Below are 16337 nucleotides of genomic sequence, written 5' to 3'. Positions count from 1 at the left end.
CTGCCTTCCTGGTGTGTCTGTCTCTCCCGTTTCTGTTTCTTCCCCTGTGACTCTCCCGGCCGCCTCTGTCCCTCTGTCTCTGGTGCGGGTCGCAGTGATCAGCATTCAGCGCGAACCGGTCTCGGCCGTGTCCAGTGACATCACGTTCCCCATGCGCGGCCGCAGGGGCATGAAGGACTGGGTGCGGCACTCGGAGGACCGCCTCTTCCTACCCAAGGAGGTGCTCAGCCTCTCCTCCCCGGGGAAGCCAGCTGCCTCCGGCCCAGTGGGTAGCCCTGGCAGGGGGAGGGGCCCAGGAACCGTGCCCCCTGGCCCCGGCCACTCCCACCAGCGCCTCCTGCCGGCAGACCCCGAGGAGTCGTCCTCCTACTTTGTGATTGGTGCTGTGCTCTACCGCACGCTGGGCCTCATCCTGCCGCCCCCCAGGTGAGTCCCCGGGAAGAGTGGATGGGGCCGCCCGGGTGAGAGGAGGACTGAGCCCGTGCTGGCCGCGGGGAGCTCTCTCTGCAGCCTCTTGGACCTTGGGCCCTGTTGCCTGGCTAGGGACACAGGGGCTTCTCAAAGATGTCTGTGCAGCTCCTAGAGGCTTCCCGGAGACTGGGGCTGCTGGACTGAGCTCTAGACCTCACCTGAAGTCCCGGGCCCCGCTGAACTCTGGGCCTTTCCCGGGCCGTGGCTCCCTGGTAGCCCCCTGCCCCTGATCCAGAGCACCTTTGGGGTTCCTGGGTTCTGGGCACCACTGGCAGGAGCTGACCTCAGCACCTGTCCCCCAGACCCCCGCTGGCCGTCACATCCAGGGTGATGACAGTGACTGTGCGGCCCCCCACCCAGCCACCAGCTGAGCCCCTTATCACAGTGGAGCTCTCCTACATCATCAACGTGAGTGGGGACCCAGACAGTAACCCTGGGGTACCCCATTGTGGGCAGCCAAAGGCCTGTCTGATAGCCGGCTGCACCTCCGGCCTGTGTGGGGCCTGCTGCGGCAGGAGGGGTGGTGGTCCGGGGTGGTGCGCTCCCTGCCCCACGCTGCGCTCCTCGCTTCTGCTCCCCAGGGCACCACCGATCCCCACTGCGCCAGCTGGGACTACTCCAGAGCGTGAGTTGGGCTGGGGCTCTGTGTGTGGGGGGGTGCAGCGCTAGCACTTCTGTCGGGGGACTGTCTCACCTGGAAGGCGAGCGGGTTCCTTGGGGCTGTCCTCGGCCTGCCAGGTCCAGGGCACATCTGGGGGCTCCCAGCCACCGGGCCTCTTGGGTGTGGCCTTACCCTGGATTTCCTCTGGCACCAGGGGGTGGGGGGCCACGGAGCTGGGCTGGGTATCACTCCACCTCTCCCCTGACTCCAGAGATGCCAGCTCAGGGGACTGGGACACCGAGAGCTGCCAGACGCTAGAGACACAGGCGGCGCACACTCGCTGCCAGTGCCAGCACCTGTCCACCTTTGCTGTGCTGGCCCAGCCGCCCAAGGACCTGGTGAGTGGGAGGGAGGTGCCTGGGTTGGGTGGGTGGGGGGCGGGGGCGTGCTCCCTCCGGGGTTGCCAGGAGCCATCCGTGGTGGTGTCAGCAGGGACCCGGGTGATCCCACACGTGCGTCTGAGCGGGTGCACTTGGGGGCCTGCACACACAAGTCTGTGCCCCCGGGAGGGTGCTCACAGGGACGACGTGTGCCTAGAGATGTGTGGCGGGGGGGGGGGGACGACTGCATGCGTGTACACACACATGCGTGTCTGGTTGTGTGTAGTAAAGTGCAGGTGACCGAGCATAAATGCACGTGCACGTGTGGATGTGATAGTGAGTTCCCTCCCGTGTGTGAGTGTGGGGAAAAGTATAGGTGCCAGTTGGTGCCAGACAGGGAGTGGAGGGGGAGAAGGCACCCCTGCAGCTGCCGGGCCGGTGACCTGGTGGACCGCCTGCTCATCCTCCCTAGACCCTGGAGCTGGCAGGCTCCCCCTCGGTCCCCCTTGTGATCGGCTGTGCCGTGTCCTGCATGGCGCTGCTCACCCTCCTCGCCATCTACGCCGCGTTCTGGAGGTAGGTGGGGCGCTGGGCAGGGTGAGGCAGGGGGTGGCCAGCCAGCCCCGCTTGGGCAGGGCGGCTAGCTCCTCTGCCCGCCGTGCCCTCTCAGGTTCATAAAATCCGAGCGCTCCATCATCTTGTTGAACTTCTGCCTGTCCATCCTGGCGTCCAATGTCCTGATCCTCGTGGGCCAGTCACGGGTGCTGAGCAAGGCAGGTGCAGGTCACGGGCGCCAGGGTGAGAGAGGCGTGAAAGGGCTGAGGGCGGAGAGCGTTTGCCGGGGCCGGCGCGCGTGTCTGCACGTCTGTGCCCACGTGGCGGCTGTTTGTATACACCCGAGCCCTGGGTTGGGGGAGGGCGCGAGTGGGAAGGAGGGGTGTGTGTGTCCCCGAGTGGTGAGTGTCTGTGTGCCTCTGGGAACACGTATGTGAGCCGAGCTCGCGTGCGCATGCGTTGGGCGGCGGGCGTTTGTGGAGCCGGGGCCTCCTTGATTCTGTGGGAGCCGGAGCAGGGCCTCTCGAGCCGCTTGCCCGTGGATGCCCTCGGCTGGCCGTGCCCTCTGCCCCGTCGGCCGGCTCTGCGGTGCCAGCACTACGAAGTTCCAGGCGTGGGGCCCGCCTGGCCGTGACGCGACAGCCGCTCCGGTCTGTGCCCCTCCCTGCCAGCCCCGTCTGTGCGTGGGTGGACTGCCCGCCCGCCTCCCGGATGTCGGGTGCTGTGTGCGTGTCACCGGGCCCGTGTCGTGCTGTGTGTGGGTGCAGAAAGGCGGGGGTGCCTGACAGGGCTTTGGGGGGGGGCGGAGCTCTGGTGGGCGGCCGGGGCAGTGCCCAGTGGCGGGTGTGGGAAGCCTGGCACCTCCCACCCTGGTGGCTGCTCAGGGCCACTCCCTCCCTGCCATCTCCCTGCAGGGTGTATGCACCATGACTGCCGCCTTCTTGCACTTCTTCTTCCTCTCCTCCTTTTGCTGGGTGCTCACGGAGGCCTGGCAGTCCTACCTGGCTGTCATTGGACGGATGCGTACCCGCCTCGTTCGCAAGCGCTTCCTCTGCCTGGGCTGGGGTGAGCAGGGCCCTTGCTGGACTCTGTCGCTGGGCCTTGGGGGCAGGAGCCGCCGGACAGGGTCAGCTTTGGCCCTGGCCCCCACTCTCTGGGCCCGGGGTCAGCTGCGCTGGGGCTGGGAGGATGAGGGGACTCTGAGAACTCACAGCCATCTCACTGTGGCCCCCCCACTGCTCCTGCAGGTCTGCCGGCCCTGGTGGTGGCAGTGTCTGTCGGCTTTACCCGCACCAAAGGATACGGTACATCCAGCTAGTACGTGGGCCTCCCATGGTGGGCAGCAGGGGGATTAGTGGACCTGTTTGGGCATCCCACTGGGCATGGGGTCTACTCAGGCTACAGTCCTGGCCCGTGCCTGCCATGCTGTGGGCAAAATCTTCCGTGTCTCCGAGCCTCTGTTTCCCTGACTGTAAAAGGATGTGCTGGGATTGGGGATAATCTTTAAGCATCATTTAGCTCAGGGATCAGCCTTGTTCGACACCCACGGTGGGCTCAGGGCTGGGTCTTTGTTAGAGGGGAAACTGAGGCTCAGCAGGAGCCCCAGGCTCACTGTCACCCAGCTGGAGGCTCTGCCCCATTGACAGCCCAGGGGGCACTGAGCGGTGGTGTGTCTGATGCCCCCTCTTTTCCCTCCACCCCAGCTGCTGGCTCTCCCTGGAGGGCGGCCTGCTCTATGCCTTTGTGGGCCCTGCAGCTGTCATTGTCCTGGTATGTGCCCCTTTAGCATCCTGGGAAGGGTGTGGCCGTAGGGGCTCCACCTTCTCCCTGCACTCCAGCTCCCACTTGGGGGTTTCCCTGCCAGGAGGGCACCTGGTAATCCTGTCTCTCCCCCCCCACACACACACACACTGGGCCCCCAGGTGAATATGCTCATCGGGATCATCGTTTTCAACAAGCTCATGGCACGTGATGGCATCTCGGACAAGTCCAAGAAGCAGAGGGCCGGGTAAGGGGGATGTGACTTGGCCTTGTGGGAAATAGTGCAGGGAGGGAGGGCCGGGCCTCTTGGAGACTCAGGGCTTGCCAATGGGACCGGGGCTCCCTGACCTTGGTGCATCAAGGGTGCAGGCAAGGTGGGCACCTGGAGTGCTCCGCGGCAGCCCCTCGCCCACCCTAACCCACCTCTTTCTCTCTCGTCTGCCCTCCCCTCCCACCCCACTTGGGGCTCATGCTGCCCCGTCTCCTCCCGCTTCCCATGTGTCTCCCCCTCCTTCTCCCGTGTCTGTGCCGCCCCCGAGGTCGGAGCGGTGCCCCTGGGCCAGCCTGCTCCTCCCCTGCTCAGCGTGTGGAGCGGTCCCCAGCCCCCTGCTCAGCTCAGCCTCGGCCAGGAACGCCATGTTAGTTGTGCCCCCCGGGGGGGAGGGGGTGGGGGCGGGCGGGGGCAAAAGAATGGGGGGCAGTGCCCATGGTTGGGGGGAGGAGGGATATGAGCCCAGTGCCCTGGACAGCTTGCCCTGCCCTGCCAACTGCCACACACTCTCAAGGGCTTGGCATTGATGTGGCAAAGGGCAATGGGGAGTGAATGTCTGTGCCTCTCGGAAAATGCTGGGTTCCTGTGCCCACCCCTTGCTCCCACCCCTGCCCCCACTCCCAGCTTGTTTTATCCAGGCACAGCTGCAGAGCCCTCCTTACACCCCCCAACCTACAGAGGCTTTTAGAATCTTAGGCCCTTAGAATCTTTGAGCTCATAGAACCTTAGAATGATAGACTCTTAGAATAAAACAATCAGAAGCTACGAATGTTAGAATGAGTGAATCATAGTCTTATCATTTGTCATAGAATCTGAGATTTAGAATTTTAGAGGCATTGAATCTCACAATCATTTGGAGGGCAGAGAATCTCAGCGATTCACCACCATACCCCCCGGAAGCTAAGGATCCTAAACTCAGAGGCACGTAAGAGCAGAATGAGTGAATGAATGAATCCACAGGGTCCTTGGGCCCAGCCCAACTTCCCACCCAGGGCCAGAAACCCATCAGAGCCTCCCTGACCAGTGGGGGTCCAGCTTTGTCTTGCACACCTCCGGGGTCAGAGAGGCTCACTGCTCCTGGAGGCAGCCGGCACCGTCTCTGGGAAGCTGTGCGTGGTAGGAAGCTCCCTCTCCCTCGGGCAGCCGTCTGCCTCCCCGACCCAGTCTCTCAGAACTAGCAGTGAAAAGCCTGGGCTTTGGAGGCGGCCAGGCTGGGTCTGCATCCCAGCTCTCTCTCTCTTTCCCAGTTGGGCACACTCCAGTTTCCTCATCTGTAAATTGGGATAATAATCCCCATGCCTGTTTACTGGAGTTGTTTTGATCACAGTGTGAACTAATGTATGTAAATTGTTCAGTGTAGGGCCTGGCAGAGGATTGGTGGTTAATCAATGGCAGCTCTTATGACTGTGATTAGGCCCCTTTCTGAGTCTTGGCTGCGCCCCCGGGGGCTGTGGAGACCACTGTGCCCGCCCCCCCCCCCCGCCCCCCGCCAGGCTGAATAGCCCCCAGCTTCTCTTCCTAGGATGGGTCTTGGTCCCCTGCCCATCTCTCTGCCTTGTCCGGAGCCGTTCCCACCCCTGCCTGACTCTCCTACTGGGGTGCTCACAAGGCAGAGTAGGCTGGGCGTGGCATCTGGCCCAGTAGGGCAAGCCTGCCCTGCTCTACCCACGTGGGCCCTGGCTGGGGAGGGCGGTATGGCTCTGGGGCCTGGATGCCAGGGCCCGTCTGCCTCTTCCCTCGGGCGTCCCGAGTCAAGGAGGTGGGGGATGCGTGGGTTTGGTCATGACCCCAGCTTTTCCGGCCAGCCCCAGCTATGCTCTTTCCGCCCAGGGCTCTGAGTGGGCCCCCCAACACCCCCAGGAGCCTGGCACCACCTCCTTGGGGACCTGAGGGGGAAGAGGCTCTGCTGCACCGGGCCTGACCCCATGCCCAAAGATGTGTGCGCTCACGTCCTCCATGCTCTCTGACTGTTGGATCTGTGTGTCGGACTGTCTCATGCTCTCTCCCCGTGTCTGCCATCTCTCCTGTCCAGCCCCGTCCCGCCTCTCCTGGAATCTCTGGGGGTGCAGCCCAGGCCTGTGATTCCACGCAGATTGGGGCTGAAACCCACAGCATCTGCATCTGCCTCCCTCGCTGTCTTCTGTCCCACGGGCTCTTTCCACCTTCCCCGTCTCCGTCCCCTGACGCCGCCTCAGGCTCAGCCCCACCGTGTTGGCCCCTCCCACCTCTCCTGGTTCCCGCTCTGGCCCCGCCGCCGCTCTCCGCTCTCTGTCCCTGTTCTCTGTCTCTCTGCCTTTGGCTCCTCGGCCTCTGTCTGCTTGGGGACATTGCTGAGGTCTTGGAGTGTGGCGCCCTAGCCAGTCTTGGGCAGCTTAAGGGCCCCAGGCCTAGTGCAGGCCTGGATTCATCCCCCCACCACCCCCCAGCCCCCTGGAGTGTCACCCTGACGGGCCCTCTGCTGCCGTCCTCAGGGCCTCACTCTGGAGCTCCTGCGTCGTGCTGCCCCTGCTGGCGCTCACCTGGATGTCGGCCGTCCTGGCCATGACGGACCGGCGCTCCGTGCTCTTCCAGGCCCTCTTTGCCGTCTTCAACTCGGCGCAGGGCTTTGTGATCACCGCCGTGCACTGCTTCCTGCGCCGAGAGGTGGGGCCGGGCTTCTCCCGCCCCCTCCCGTCCCCCTCACCTGGCAGATGGGGAGGAGCCAAGCCCCTCCCGGCCCCCCCCCCCCCCCAGCTGGGTGTGGAAGCTGGCGGCCTGGGGCAGCCTTGGCCTTGGCCTTAGGGCCTCCTAGGACTCCTCCTCCCCCCTGACCTTCCCCCACGCCGCATGCATTTCTTTCCTTCCACACCCACCTGGATGCCTGGGGTGGGAGGCACAGCCAGCTGTGGCCGGGGGGGGGGGGGGGGGGGGGGGGGGGGCCCTGTGGTGGCCTCAGGCACAGCCAGCTGTGGCCGGGGGCCCTGTGGTGGCCTCAGGCCCAGCAGGCACCCGCTGCCCCCAGGTCCAGGATGTGGTGAAGTGCCAGATGGGTGTGTGCCGGGCCGATGAGAGTGAAGACTCCCCCGACTCCTGTAAGAACGGGCAGCTGCAGATCCTGGTGAGGAGGCCGAGGCAGGGTGTGGTTGGGTTCTGAGTGTGCCCCCCCCACCCCCAGTCCTCCTACCCCAGGCTTATCTTCCCATCCATGGAGGGGATGAGAGACAGGGAGGGGACAGAGCCCGGGTTTGATTCAGGCCCAGTCACTGACAGCTTGGTGGCATCGGGCAAGTCTTTTCCCCTTTCAGTGTTCCTACCTGTCGGGCGAGGCTGGACAAGACCCTATGTGGGGCCCCCCTGGGCTCCGTCGGGCAGTGTGCCAAAGGCAGCCCCTCTGGGTGGCTGGGGAGGGGCCTGAGCCCCCTCCCCCCCACCCTGATACATGGATCCTTTCTCTGCCCATCCGCTCTGTTCCTCTCTGCCTATAGTCAGACTTTGAAAAGGATGTGGATCTGGCTTGTCAGACAGGTGAGTCTGCCTGAGAGCCGAGAATGTTCCCCAGGGGTGGGCAAGAAGGGAAAGCCTCCAGCCCGATCATGGGAGGCCCTGTTAACGGTCTGGTTGTGGGGTTTAGCTGTAGAGTCAGAGAGCCCTAACTTGGAGTCGAAGTTGTGAACACTGCTTCCTGTGTGACTTTGGGCGAACGGCTTACTTGTCTGAGCCTTAAATGAATTAGGGGACATCAAATGCCTAGCAGGATGCTTGGCATAGAGTGGCTATCACATTATTATATCATTTCCATACTTCTTACCAGAATCTCTTTCCAGTTCTGGCTCCTGGGGAGGAGCTGCTGGAGGGGTGGGGGGAAGGGAGGAGCAAGGCCATTTTGACAGCCTTGGGGCTGTGGGGGTCAGAGGTCAGGACCTGCACCAGGCGCTGACCTGTGGGACCTGGCCCTTGGCTTCATCCCTTGCCCTGCCTTGCTATGGGCCTCTGGGCCGGTCTGACCCCTCTTCTTAGCCCATCTGGTGTGTGAGAGAGTGCCTCCCACCTAGCCATCTCTCCGGGACTCAGTTTCCTCTCCTTGGACTCAGTCCAAGCTCAGGGGCTTGGTACCTACCCAGCCTGGGCCAGGGCATCAGGGACTCTTCCTCCTCACGACTTACCTCTCTCCCACTCCTGCCCTCAGTTCTGTTCAAGGAGGTCAACACTTGCAACCCATCTACCATCACGGGCACACTGTCCCGCCTGTCCCTGGACGAGGACGAGGAGCCCAAGTCCTGCCTTGTGGGTCCCGAGGGCGGCCTCAGCTTCTCACCACTGCCCGGGAATATCCTGGTGCCCATGGCGGCCTCACCAGGGCTGGGGGAGCCACCGCCCCCCCAGGAGGCCAACCCCGTGTACATGTGTGGGGAAGGCGGCCTGCGGCAGCTGGACCTCACGTGGCTTCGGCCCGAGCCGGGCTCCGAGGGGGACTACATGGTGCTGCCCCGGCGGACTCTGAGCCTGCAGCCCGGCAGCGGGGGCGGGGCTGGCGAAGAGCCCCCAAGGGCCCGGCCCGAGGGCACCCCTCGGCGGGCTGCCAAGACACTCGCCCACCCTGAAGGCTACCCCAGCTTCCTGTCTGTGGACCACTCGGGCCTGGGGCTGGGCCCTGCCTATGGGTCTCTGCAGAACCCCTACGGGATGACCTTCCAGCCGCCCCCACCGACGCCCAGTGCCCGCCAAGTATCTGAGCCGGGGGAACGCAGCCGGACCATGCCCCGTACTGTGCCGGGCTCCACCATGAAGCTGGGCTCCCTGGAGGTGAGGGTCTGTAGGGCATGGGCTGGGGGTGGGAGGCCTGCCCCCCGTGCGCCCAAGGCGATGTCTGAGTCGCAGGCGGCAGCAGTGGCGGGGGTGGGGGGGGCGGGGGGGGCAGCCAGCAGTGCCCCGCCCCCTGCCCCGAGCGGCCCCTTTGTACGAAGTGGCTGGGAGTGTGTACACCGTGCCTTCCTTCCTCGGTGTGTGCTCCCGCCAACACAAGGGAATTCTGGCTTCTCCGAGCTCCTCAGATGGGCTGGGACTCAGTGCCCGCGTGCCTTCCCGCGTGCCTTCCCGCGTGCTTCAGGGCCTCCTTTGGGGTGACTGGTTAGAACGGGTCTTCCTTGAAGGGGCCTGGTGTTGGGTTGTGAGGAAAGCTACACTGGGGGCTGGGAGCCTGGGTCGCTGAGTCTGGCAGGTCTGAGTGTGGATCGGGCACTACTGATCAGCCGTGAGATCGCGAGCATCCTCTCTCTCTGAGCCTCAGTTTCCTCATTTGGGAAGAGGGCAGCCTCTTTGTAGAGTTGTTCCTAGGATTCATTGAGTGTTAGAAAACGTCTGTCTCTGTGTGCAGCCAGTGGAAAGTTCTAGGTAATTGGAAATTGATGCTGTTAACATCCCTGAAATCCGCCTTGGGCACTGCCGCTAGGCCTCTGGTCATTGACCCTCTCTTCCCGAGAAAACACGAGCCCCTTTGTCTCACTGCCTGTGTGTTTTCTGTGGATGTCCCACCTTCTCTCCGGCCTCCTCAGAGAATCACTGGGAACAGGCAGGTGACAAGCAGTAAGCCACTGTAGAACTCCAGAACACTCTAGAACTCTGGGAGGGATGATGGAAATGCGGATAAGGGCAGGGTCAGGAGTCACAGCTCAGACGCCATCAGCTGCTCATGTTTGGCCTCCGACACCTCTCCCCATCCTCCGCACAAAGGAAATTAAGTTAGCAGCTAGAGGTTTGCAAGTTTAGTTTCTCTCCCAAAAATGCTTCTTGAACATTTGGTGCCCGCTCCTGCTGCAGATGGCAGACACAGGAAGGCAGAACAAAGGCAAAATGACAGCCGCACCGGGGAGGGGCGCGGTCGGCGTCACGGCAGGTTTTGTTCTGTGGACACCTGCCCGGGGTTGGGCCACGGAGGAGGGGCCAGTTTGGGGCTCTGTGTGTGGGAGGTAGCAGTAAATGTGGCGGTGTCTTGAGGGGTCAAGGATGACGTCCAGAATTCTGGTGCAGGCAACTGCGGTGGAGTGGAGGCGGAGGAGTGGGTTTGGGGCGGGGAATTCGGAGTTTTTTTAGTTGGGCACAGCTGTGTATGTGGTGCCTGTGGGCATCAGGGGACGGGAAGAGATGTCCTGCTGCCTCCAGAAGGAGAGATGTGGCCAGAACAGGGAGGGCACACACATGTGCGTGGTCAAGGGCAGGAGAAGGTCTAGGGCTGAGCGTGGAGGGCCTGGTGCTGGGGAAGCCAGGGATGGTGGGGAGAAGGGGCAGGCAGGGAGGTGGGAGGACCAGGAGGGAGTGGCGTCATGGAGGCCAGTGGTGGTGACCATGTCTGCTGGGCCCAAGACTTAGAAGATCTTAGTTGGTGGTCTTAGCCTCCTCCCTGATGTTTCCCCAATGTAACCCAGGACAGTTGACTTTGCTCTCATGAGTGCTCCTGGTGCCAACATGCTAAGACTCTAAGGCCTCCTGCTTGAACAGCGCTGGATGCTGCATAGGTCAATGGGGCCTTGAATGTGCTCTTGGGCAAATGAGGGCCTGGAGGGGTGCAGAGGCCAGGGAGGCAAGACCTGGTTTGTCAACAAGGCAGGGTCAAAGGAAGGACTGGAAGCCCGACTCCTTGTGTTTGCAGGGCAAGTGGAAGGTTCCAAGGAGAGGGGAGCCTGTGGCTGGCAGAGGATGGGGCAGGATGGGGCGGACGGGCAGAGTCCGGGGCACAGAGGAAGGAGGGTCTGCTCTGTGATCCCATGCGGGAATCCATGTCTCTGTGACACTTGGCACCGCGGGCAGACACGTGTCTGTGGTGTGTCTGTGTGCGCGCACTCCCTGTGAGGGTCTGCCTGCAGGCTCGGGCATGTGTGGGCCTTGCAGGAGCGGCGGGAGTGTGGGCCTGTGGTGGGGTCACGCCTCAGCTCCTCCTCCCCCAGGCCTCTGCCCTGGTCCTCCAACCCCAGAGGGCTGCCCTTAAGGATTCCTGGCTCCTGGGCGCGGGCTGGCGGGGAGGTGCGAGGCAGATATTCGGTACCAGGGTTCCTGTCTCTAAAGCCCCCGCATGTGCTAAAAAACTTTTTTCTCCTTCACTGTTTCCCTGGTGCTCCCTCCCAGCGAAAGAAGTTACGATATTCAGACCTGGACTTTGAGGTAAGTGGGGTGTATGTGCGCGCGCACGCGTGTGTGTGTGTGTTGGGGAGCATCTGTCTGTGGTGTCTGTTCCCGGAGGGTCCACTGTGTGTGTGTGTGTGTGTGTACGTGTGTGTGTGCGCGCGTGTGTGTGTGTGTTGGGGAGCATCTGTCTGTGGTGTCTGTTCCCAGAGGGTCCACTCCTAACAGGAGCCAAAGCCCCATTGCAGAGCCTGACCCAAGGCCCTGAGCCTGTGGCTTCTGTGGGGTCTTCCCACCATCCCCCCAACCTGAGCCCAAGCCCAGAGCTGGGAAGTCGTGGGAGAGCCAGGCCTTGACCTAGGGGGCCAGCAGCAGGCAGAGATGCGGGGAGCCAGGATGCTGAGTGACGGGGGGGGCGGGGGGCAGGGGCTGGCTCACAGTGCCACCGGTGCGGTCTGCCTCCTCTCACCCCCTGTGGCCCCCAGAAGGTGATGCACACCCGGAAGCGGCACTCGGAACTCTACCACGAGCTCAACCAGAAATTCCACACTTTTGACCGGTACCATAGCCAGTCCACAGCCAAGGTGAGGGCTCCTCCCAAGTGCTCCCTGCCCACAACTCAGGGCCCAACCTGACAAGGGCCCCACAGAGTCGGACCCTGACCCATGGCCCCCGTTGCAGAGGGAGAAGTGGTGGAATGTGTCTTTGGGTGGGACAGCCGAACGGAGCGTGTCTAGTGTTAAGTCCCCCGCCTGGGCTGGGTCAGGGTTAGGTGGGCTCTGAGGGGCTTCTTCCCTCCCAGCCCTCCTCCCCTTCCTGGGCAACCTCACCCTGCCTCACCAAGGGCTACCCATGGCATAAGTGACAATTCTGGGGCTGCCTGGGAAAGGGGGGCAATGCCAGGGGCTCCGACAGGATCTTGAGGAGGGTGGGCACAGAGAAGGCACAACCCTAGGGGCCTCTCAGAGCACAGGGCTCAGGAACCCAGCTCTGGAGCCGGGCGGATCTGGGTTTGAACTCTGCTCAGGTGCCTGGGTGCTGGGTAACTTTGGGCTTCTCTGGCCCTCTCTGGGCCTCCTTAGCTTGTGCTGTACAATGAGCGAGGGGGTATTGGCCTATCTGCACGGGTCCTTCCCACTGCCTCCCACAGGAGAAGCCTAGCCCTGGGGAGCATCCTGGCTTGTCCCAACAGCGGAGACACCAGAGCTGGAGCACCTTCAAGTCTATGACGTTGGGCTCGCTGCCCCCCAAGCCCCGAGAACGGCTGGGCCTGCACCGAGCAGCCGCCTGGGAGCCCACAGAGCCACCTGATGGTGACTTCCAGACAGAGGTGTGAGTGCCACACCGGACTGCCCACTGCGTATAAATATATATATCTCTCTATTTTCACACTCCACTTTGGAACCACCCAGGAGCCGGCGCCCCCTCCCCTCTCCCGAGGGCTGGGCAGGGAGGCGCAGTGGACTCAGCCGGGCTGGGGGAGCCAGACACGGCATGGCCTGGGGGGCCAGGGCCCTTCCCTGTTTCTCAGAGGCCCCCCATCTTCACCCCAGCTATCTGTCCCTGTCCCGGGCTGGGGAGGGGGGAGGGAAACTTTGTCGGGAATAAACTTCACTCTGTGGATTTTGCTGCTGAACTGTTTGCTTCCCCCCGGGGGAAGGCCCAGCCCTAGGACCCCAACTTTGTTCCTCTGTCTCCTTGGTTCACCCCACTGGGTCTCATCAAACCGTATAATGAGGTCAGGCCTGCCCTGACTGGGAGGGGGCACCTGGGCTCTGACTCTATCTTGGCCCCTGACTCCCTGGATGACCTTGGGCATATCCTGTCTCCCATCCGGGCCTGGGTGCGATAAGCAGATTGGGAATGTGGAATGGGACCCCTGGCAGCTGGCCTTACCCCTTGGCTATGATGGTCATGGCTGCTATTCACTGGGACTCAGAGGCCAGACTGCCTGGGCTGGAGCCAAGGCAGAGCTTAGTGACCTTGGTCTGTGTGAAATAGGGCTGGTAATAGTACCTACCTCATAGGGTTAAGAGGATGAGACATGTTAGTATGTGCAAAGCGCTTAGCGAGGACCTGGCATGGAAGACACTTCTAAAGGTTTAGCTGTTATCACTTGGCACTTGGTCTCATGCTGTGCTCTGTGCTAGGAGCTTCGCACACACAATCCCTGATCCCTCAGAATAACCTGGAAGGTTTTAGGTCTGTGGATGGGAAAACGAGGCCAGAATTGGGAAGTGACTTGCTCAAGGTCGCTATCAGAGTCAGAGCTGGGATTTCAAGCCCAGGCTTGGTGGACGGTGGAGCCACCCCCCTTCATCTTTATCAGCCTCCCCTGATAGGACAGGAAGCTAGAGCTCAGTTCCCTGGGACCCGACCTTCCTGGCTGCTGGGCGCTGGGTGACAGTGGAGCCTCGGGGTCCAGGGCTCAGGGTGGGTGTAGAGAGGAAGGGGCCAGGCTGGCTTGGGGCCAGAGGGCTAGGGTGTGAGATTCATCCTGGGGTGTACTCCTCACACGCCCGAGTGGATGATGGCACCCGGGAAGAGGGGGTGTAGGATTGGCATGTGGAAATGTCTTGCGGTGTGTGCAGTGGTGCTCCTGTGGTCAGGCGGCATCGGGAGCGGGGGCCACAGGTGTGCCTGCTGGCCTGGTCATTCAGCAGCATGGGCACCCCTGGGCCGCTCCCCAGGGACTCAGACAGTCTTGGGGGGTGGCTGACCCATCAGAGGGAAGGGCTAGGTGCTCTGGGGGCCTGGATAGGGGAAAAGGGGGAAGGGACTGGCTGCTGTGGCAGGGGACACAGCTAAAAGCCCCCCTGGAGGAGGGGCTGGCCACAAGGTCCAGGCTCCCCCAGTCTTCTCTGAATCCTGCCTGCTGTGGGCCTGGTCAGAGGAGCTGGAGCAGAGTCCTCAGACCTGTGCCCCTAGACCCTGGGCTTTTCCAGGCCCCCTGCATTCCTGTGAGCCTTCCAGGCCTCCCCAGCCCCCCTCGGGCAGGCCAGGCATGTACTGTGCACAGGGCTCCCTCAGGCACAACCTCATTTGAGCCTTCAAGGTAGGTACTGTGACTCCCCCATCTGACAGATAAGGAAATCAGGGCTCACAGAGGGGGCATGACTTTCCCAAACTCCCACACCTTGTAAGTGACTATACTGGGGCTTGTGGCTGTGAGTGGCAGAATCTTGATCCTGGCCAGCCAGCCTGGGTAAAAGGGAACTTTGTTCACTCAGGAGTTGCAAGCTGCAGCGAGGACAGTGGTGGGCACGTGTGGCTGTCCGTAGGTGAGGGGACCCAGGGTCAGAGTGCCTCCAGATGTTCTGTCCCTTAAAGCTGTGTCAGCTTCATTCTTTTAGACAAGCTTCCTCACCTCCCCGCCGCCCCAGGCCTCCTTGCAGCTCCCATCACTGGCTTTGCCCCCAGAGAGGAAGAAACTTTCTCTTAAATTCCCATCAGAAACTCCCCAAGGAAGGGCTGTGATTGGCCCAGGCAGAGGTTGGGGTGCTATGATGGGCACGACTGGCACAACAAAGCTCCTGGCCGTGACCTTGTGCCAGTGGGTCCCCCCCGCCCCGCCTGCCAAACACCACGGGTCAGTTTTCCTTGGAGCTATCACCTAGAGCCTTCTCAGTATCTTTCCTGTATTCCTGTCTCCTTTCTTCCCGGCCCTGGGCTCCGCTGGCCACCACTGGGATCTCTGGGGCTGAGCTACCATGTGCTTACTCCCCCCACCCCTTGTGGTTTCTTGCTGTGCATCTGGTTTGAGGCAGCTTAGTATTCACCTTGTTGATTCTGCTCAAGCAGCAACCACAGCTGCAGCAGAGGCTCCTGAGGCGGGAGACTCACCACGTCTGTGGTCGGGGGCAGAGGCTCTGCGCCTCTCTGCCCCGTAGTCCTCACACCCCCAGGCACTGCCTTGGTGGGAGGTGTGACCTTGGACAGGCCCTATCAGCCTTGGGTTTCCTTATCTGTAGGCCTGATAGCCCTTCCATTACGGCTGATAGCGAACAACTTGTCATTTCTTTCCTGGACTTGAATTTCCCACGTCGTCGTCCTTACTCTCTCTGCCTCTTGTCTCCAGGCCTTTATCCACCTGGCCCAGCCACTGCCCTGCCCGGAAGCCTCCTAAGGATCCTAGAATTAGCCTAGAATGCAAGGGCCTTGGTGATGTGACCTTTGCCTACCTCTCCTGACCCCTCTCACCTCCGTGCGTAGGCACAGCCATTTCTCCCGCTTGGAACTCCCTCCTGCTCGCACGCACAAACCCCTTCACCCTTCCAGCGCCAGCCCAAGTGGCCCGTCTGTGAAGCAATCCCTGAACTCCCCATCTCAGCAGTCGGCACTCGCCGGGCTCCCTCAGCCCTGGCACACACTTTCACTGTCACACTGCTCGCAGAATTGGTGTCCTTCACGTCGACCTGGTTCAGGTTTGTGTGCTCAGTCGAGGGCCCCACACGGAGTAGGCATCAGTGGATCTTTACTGAGTGAACGGAGGGAATGCACAAACCGATACTGGTTTCCTTATGTGCAGAATGGGGATATCGATAATTCTTACCTAGCCTTCCTCACGGATATTGTTCATGGGGAGCGTTTTGCAGGTGACATCAACCCCTTTCCCAGTTATTCCTTCCTAGGCCTTGATGCTATCTCTACAAGGCACCAAGGGGGAGCCATGGTGCTCTCCAGGGTGCTGAAATGGACCTGGCGCCCCGCCCCCCCCCCCCAAGAGATGAGACAGCCCCAGAGGCTCACCCAAGCTCAGCAGCAGCTTCCCTTGCCTCCCAGCCGTGGCAGGGTCATGGGTGAGCCGACCAGCCCTACCGTTGTAAGACCAGACCCTGGGAGAATGTCCAACAAAAAAATGGAAAACTACATATGTAATTGTAAATTTCAAATTCTCTAGTAGCCATTTTTAAAAAGAGAAAGGTGAGGTTATTTATTTATTTATTTATAAATAAGATTTTATTACCTATTTGTCAGAAAGAGAGAGAGAGCACCAGCAGGGAGAGCGTCGGGCAGAAGGACAAGCAGGCTCCCCACTGAGCAGGGAGCCCGATGCAGGACTCGATCCCAGGACCCTGGGATCACGACCTGAGCCGAAGGCAGACGCTTAACCGACTGAGTAACCCAGGCATCCCAAGATTGTTTTTTAAATAATATATTTAGCCCAATATGTCAAAAACATCATTTCAACACATGATCCGTA

The 16337-nt window shown here is 61.7% G+C and overlaps 1 protein-coding gene across 9 annotated transcripts in view; it reads left to right on the top strand.

Annotated features, from left to right (window-relative positions):
- Positions 1–12750, top strand: part of ADGRB2 (adhesion G protein-coupled receptor B2) — a 36602-nt gene extending 23852 nt beyond the window's left edge. For 5 of the 9 annotated variants that reach the window (XM_027582060.1, XM_027582036.1, XM_027582044.1 and 2 more), the window contains 18 exons: positions 96–426; positions 774–879; positions 1053–1096; positions 1344–1470; positions 1925–2028; positions 2123–2225; positions 2922–3072; positions 3255–3324; positions 3711–3777; positions 3930–4015; positions 4308–4406; positions 6511–6682; positions 7041–7136; positions 7504–7543; positions 8205–8821; positions 11138–11173; positions 11620–11718; positions 12285–12750. In XM_027582060.1, the coding sequence (XP_027437861.1) occupies positions 96–426; positions 774–879; positions 1053–1096; positions 1344–1470; positions 1925–2028; positions 2123–2225; positions 2922–3072; positions 3255–3324; positions 3711–3777; positions 3930–4015; positions 4308–4406; positions 6511–6682; positions 7041–7136; positions 7504–7543; positions 8205–8821; positions 11138–11173; positions 11620–11718; positions 12285–12470 (2534 nt within the window). In that variant the 3' untranslated portion in view covers positions 12471–12750. The remainder of the gene's footprint in view (positions 1–95; positions 427–773; positions 880–1052; positions 1097–1343; positions 1471–1924; positions 2029–2122; positions 2226–2921; positions 3073–3254; positions 3325–3710; positions 3778–3929; positions 4016–4307; positions 4407–6510; positions 6683–7040; positions 7137–7503; positions 7544–8204; positions 8822–11137; positions 11174–11619; positions 11719–12284) is intronic. The other 4 variants (XM_027582055.1, XM_027582030.1, XM_027582079.1 and 1 more) reach the window with 1 other exon arrangement.
- Positions 12751–16337: the final 3587 nt, after the last annotated feature.

Source organism: Zalophus californianus, chromosome 4, assembly GCF_009762305.2.
Source record: "Zalophus californianus isolate mZalCal1 chromosome 4, mZalCal1.pri.v2, whole genome shotgun sequence".
Taxonomy (NCBI): domain Eukaryota; kingdom Metazoa; phylum Chordata; class Mammalia; order Carnivora; family Otariidae; genus Zalophus; species Zalophus californianus.
This window is presented reverse-complemented; position numbering and strand designations above follow the sequence as displayed.